A 5567-nucleotide genomic window follows, 5' to 3' on the forward strand; every position below is an offset into this window, starting at 1 on the left:
TGGAAAATTTACAAAAAGTCATGAATTAAAATATGTTCATGGATTTTGGAAGAAGTTAAGGAATTTGAAAAAAATATCAAAAAATTTGAAATAAAATAAAGAATTTGAAAAAAAATTCACCTATTTTGGTAAAAAAATGCTCATCAAATTTTAGAAAAATGCACAAATTTGAAATCTGTTCATTGATTTTGATTTTTTTCGATTTTGAAAAAAAATCATCGATTTCTAGACATTTTTATTTAAGAAAAATCTGAATAAAACCGTCCAAAAACTTACCAGCGAACTGGGAAAACCGGTTTGGGAAGCTTCTGGAAGCTTCCCAAAACCAGGGCTTCCGCAAACATGAAAAAAAAATAAAGGTATAAAATCAGTAAGTGTGCACGAGCGGCTTCATGGCCTACCGGTTACAACTGGGTACTCCCGGTGCACGAAGTTTAAAAACAAATATTACATTGAGAAACAGAAATGTGAAATCCAGACGTGGATAGTGTCAATGTTGATTTTGTCTTTATACACTATTCATGCCGGATTTCACATTTTTGTTTCGCAGTGCACATTTCGAGTTCGGACCTGAATTTTTAGGGGTTGTAGTTACATTCCTTGTGAACATTCACATTTTTTCTGAATTTTTTAAAAACATTTATGAATGTTTCTTTTAAGTTGGAGCACCGGAACCCCAAACAAGGTTTGTCCGTTTCCAAAGTTAAAAAAAAAGGTTTGTCCGTTTCCACTAGACTTGGGTCCGCATCCCTGCTGGATGATGATTGATCTAGAAACTACGGGGCTATGGATAGTATACTACTAATCCATTGGAAAATTTTGGTTGGAGCACCCTGTTTTGCTCCAATTGTCCTGACCTTGTGGCTCGCTTTGTATTTCTTTTCTTCGAAAAGGAGCTACGATGCGGCGCCGGCTTTGAACAGAGACGACCACTTGCTGCGCTACGCGCCTACACTACACTATGTTAAGCTATATCCTATAGAGCCTAGAACTAGCTAGCAGCAAGTCGGACCAGTCAGCGAGACGCGTAAAGGAAACGGTCCACTGCCGGCAAGAACTATCTGAATTTTGCTGTGGAACATTTGGCACAATTCAAATCACATCATGAACAGTGGACACCACATGAGTCAAGCATGCAGCGTTGGTACCTCCACTCACTGAATCGCAGACATACATGAGGAAAAAACGAGCGCATCACGCGCCGTCGATCACGCGAAAACACACACGCGTACGATCATGCATTCACGAAATCACAGGAGCTGAGCACCACATCCAAGTGGCAAAATTCCGCAACGTCTCAGGAGCAGCAGCAGACGGAGCACCTCACGATGCCGTTCTCGTTGCACTCCGTGCAGCGACGGAACCCTGCGCCCCCGTCGCCCGTCCCTTCACCGTCCTCGTCGTCCTCTTCGTCCACGTACACCTTGCAGCTGCCGGAGCAGGCCTCGCAGAGCACGAACCGGGCGTCCCCGCACGCTTCGCACGCGCCGGGGCCCCCGCTCTCGCACCCGTCGAGCCTCGCGGCCAGCTCCCCTGTCTCGTGCAGCCGCTTCAGCTCCTCCGCGTTGCCCACGAGCTCCCCGTCCACGAACAGGCTCGGCAGGGTCGGCGCGGCCGGCGCCCAGCACTTGGCCATGGCGCCCGCCCTGAGGCCGAGGAGGCCGTGGAGCTCGTCGCGGAAACCGCGGTGCATGGACACGTCCCGCTCGTCGATGCGCACCCCGTAGCCCTTGAGGATGGCGCGCGCCAGGCTGCAGTCCTCGTGCGTGGCGCGCACGCCGCGCAGCGACGTGAAGTAGAGCACGGCCTTGCGCGGCGGCGCCTTGGCCTTGCTCGCCATCTCCTCGTCGTTCACGGAAGGCATCCTCATGGGCAGCGGCGTGACCTTGGATGACGCGGCGAACTCCTGCTGTGCCGTGGCGGCAATCGGGAACGAGAAGGAGTGGCGCCCGAACGGCGCGGCCAGCAACGGCGAGTGCTCCTCCAGGCCGGCCATGAGCGCCCACGCGTCGATGTCCTCGGGCTCGTTGGGCGGCGTCATGGTCGGTGTGCGCGGCACCATCCTCCTGGGCGCGCGCGCGCCGGCATCAGCGACCTCGGGCGCACGCGGTCCGGCGGCCTTGTCGACCTCAAGGGACCCGAGCGTGGACGACGTGAGCCGCACGAGGTGGACGCCGGCGTCGAAGCGGGCGGGGAACGACTGGCAGCGCGGTAGCGGGAGCGGCGACGGGCAGTACCGGAGGTCATGCCGAGCTTGCCTCGAGGTGGTGCACCCCATGATGGCTATGGCAGTGCCAAATGGGCAACGTGAGGGAGAGTGTGTGACTGTGTGTGATCACTTGCCAGGAGCGAGCGGTGCTGCTTTTGAGGGGTTCTAAGTAGTGGATGGATTGAGCTGGACGCTAATCTTTAGGGATTGGGGTTTAGGATCTTACATATGGCATTGGGGGCATAAAACCAGCACGCGGGAGATGATAAGTGGTGAGATTTAGTGGGCAAGTGTGATTTAGTTTATGTAACCTGTCCTAGAAAGGATAACTATAGTATTTTCCCCCGAAAACATCCTTTTATGAAAGTAATGGTTTTGGAACATTCACTCTTTGGACTATGGACATTTCGAGCCAAGTTCGGATATTTGTGGTCCAGTTCATGAATCATGAGTAGGTGTAGTAGAGTACTATTCATTCTGTTGATTTTGTTTGAACTTTGTTGGTGGTATCATCGCCGTTCAAGTTGTTTGTATGCATCAAAATGCGGGCTATTTTATCTGGTCTCTTAATTAGGACCTGATGAAAATTGTGGATGGATGCACACTCTACTTTTTAAGCCCGTGCAATAGCAACAAAAAAAGGTACTAGTGAAACATACAACTGGTAGGACCAATGTTGACTATGGCAGTGGTTATGGCTTTCGAAGTTAAACATTACACCCTTCCATTTTCTTGCATTCCTTTCTTCTTTTGCATCACCGTTCACCTGTTCCCCTTGATTCTAGGGCCCTGTTCACGGGCCACTAGCTTTGGAGCTCCTCTTTTGTTGCACTTGCACACAAACAGATATAGGCTTGCAACTTTAGGAACAAGCTAAAGGTTTGCATATAAAGAAATTCTAAAGTAAGCAAATGATTGAATGGAGCCATCAGCTATGGGAGGACAAAATTGTTAAATAAGCTAGCAAATTTGGGGTTTAACTATATGTATTCTCATTTTAATTTTTTTGCCCAACGATAACGTACAACCCCAACCTCTGCATTAGTTGATGCACACATACATATATTATTGATTATTTAATGATGTCAAACAAGTCCAACATTAAATCAGCTTGCAGAAAAATAAAGAGAGATCAAGGCCATCCAAAAGGATCTTCCCCGATACAAGATCACCACAATCCTACAAAAAATCATGTGTCATGTTTTGGAATATAAAAAATGTGCTAGTTGCAAATAAAGCCTTCAAAAAGTGGATCGTCATGCGTGCGTCAATATTGACAACTTCAATCAAAGGTTGAGCATGGGTTTTTCATCTCTGAAGCCAAGCTATGAGCCACCACCTTCAATAGTGGAGGCGTGTGAGCTAATTACAAGGGGGGGGGGGGGGGGGTAACTTCACATAAAAACACACAATATGCATGAAAAATTGTATCGATTTTTAAACCACCTCATTTTTAATTAACAAAAAGAGTTGTTGCAATCATTCATTACAATACTGACCACACAAGGTGGAACATCATTTACAAGGATACCATCCGGTCTATTATCAAAACAAAACGTTGCAATTAAATGGGCCATCACATTGGTCGACGGTTAATCTTAGAAATTTTGAAACTTTTTATCAGCTTAGAGATACTCATTGCTTCCTTCTTCAAATCAAACATCGCTTACCCGTCAAAATTTTCATTTGCAAGAGTCTCAACCACAAACGCACAGTCAATCTGATACCTATGTAGAGACTGGCAATGCAGGTCCGGAGTTCCCCTTCCTCCACGTTTTTACAAAGCCCAATGAAACCCCAAGAAGAGATGATGACCTTCCCATAAGAGTCCCTCGCCACCACACCCACACCTGCAGCGCTACTACTATCGACAAAGCTTGTGTCGACATTTATCTTGGTATAATCCAAAGGAGGGGGTTGCCAAGCCACCTGAGTTCCCAAAGTATTAGGAGAAATTATTAATCTAGATATCAGACCTTTACCTTGATTCTTCAAGTCCACCACTGGATAGGAGTGACAGGCGACAAAAGGCGACCAATAATTATCCACAAAACTAGGAAAGGCTGAGAAGGATCCCTTGCCCTTATCAAATATAAAATCATTTCTCAAATGACAGGCTCTCTAGAAAATGAATATAATTTGGTCACGCGTAGTAGGACTCAGTTGATTTAAAGAATAAGAAACCAAACACTCCCACTATACCTGAAAACGTCCTCCGCGGGTAATTCTCGTATGTCCGTCATGGCCATACGCAACGCATATTCCTTCGGACACAGGACAAGCGCATGAAAAGTAGTTTCATCCTACACTCCACAAATAGCGCAAGTACTAATAGTGGCTTGGTGATGCACCACTCTATTTACATGGACAGCCAAGCTATTGGTAGCATCCCTCCACGCAAAAATACGGATCTTCTCAGGAACATTGGCCTTCCAGATAATATCTCAATTTTTTCTCTCCCCCAACACCGCACCACTATATTGACCCTCGTCTTTTTTTCTTTAGAGTAAGCGCAAGCTTGTACACACTTTTAACCGAGAACAACCCATTCTTCTCAAAATGCCAAGCAACAAAATCACCATTGAAGGAAATATGCCCTAGAGGCAATAATAAAGTTGTTATTTATATTTCCTTATATCATGATAAATGTTTATTATTCATGCTAGAATTGTATTAACCAGAAACTTAATACATGTGTGAATACATAGACAAACAGAGTGTCACTAGTATGCCTCTACTTGACTAGCTCATTGAATCAAAGATGGTTAAGTTTCCTAGCCATAGACATGAGTTGTCATTTGATTAACGGGATCACATCATTAGAGAATGATGTGATTGACTTGATCCATTCCGTTAGCTTAGCACTTGATCGTTTAGTATGTTGCTATTGCTTTCTTCATGGCTTATACATGTTCCTATGACTATGAGATTATGCAACTCCTGAATACCGGAGGAACGCCTTGTGTGCTATCAAACGCCAAAACTTAATTGGGTGATTATAAAGATGCTCTACAGGTGTCTCCGAAGGTGTTTGTTGGGTTGGCATAGATCGAGATTAGGATTTGTCACTCCGAGTATCGGAGAGATATCTCTGAGCCCTCTCGGTAATGCACATCACTATAAGCCTTGCAAGCAATGTAACTAATGAGTTAGTTGCGGAATGATGCATTACGGAACGAGTAAAGAGACTTGCCGGTAATGAGATTGAACTAGGTATTGAGATACCGACGATCGAATCTCGGGCAAGTAACATACCGATGACAAAGGGAACAACGTATGTTGTTATGCGGTTTGACCGATAAAGATCTTCGTAGAATATGTATCCAGGTTCCGCTGTTGGTTATTGACCGGAGATGAG

General features: G+C 45.8%; 1 protein-coding gene across 1 annotated transcript; it reads right to left on the reverse strand.

Annotated features, from left to right (window-relative positions):
- Nucleotides 1-1102: 1102 nt before the first annotated feature.
- Nucleotides 1103-2515, reverse strand: LOC109774534 (uncharacterized protein At5g39865-like). Its single transcript, XM_020333269.4, has one exon. The coding sequence runs from the start codon at nucleotides 2276-2278 to the stop codon at nucleotides 1298-1300; it is 981 nt and encodes a 326-aa protein (XP_020188858.1). The 5' UTR covers nucleotides 2279-2515; the 3' UTR covers nucleotides 1103-1297.
- Nucleotides 2516-5567: the final 3052 nt, after the last annotated feature.

Source organism: Aegilops tauschii, chromosome 4, assembly GCF_002575655.3.
Source record: "Aegilops tauschii subsp. strangulata cultivar AL8/78 chromosome 4, Aet v6.0, whole genome shotgun sequence".
Classification (NCBI taxonomy): domain Eukaryota; kingdom Viridiplantae; phylum Streptophyta; class Magnoliopsida; order Poales; family Poaceae; genus Aegilops; species Aegilops tauschii.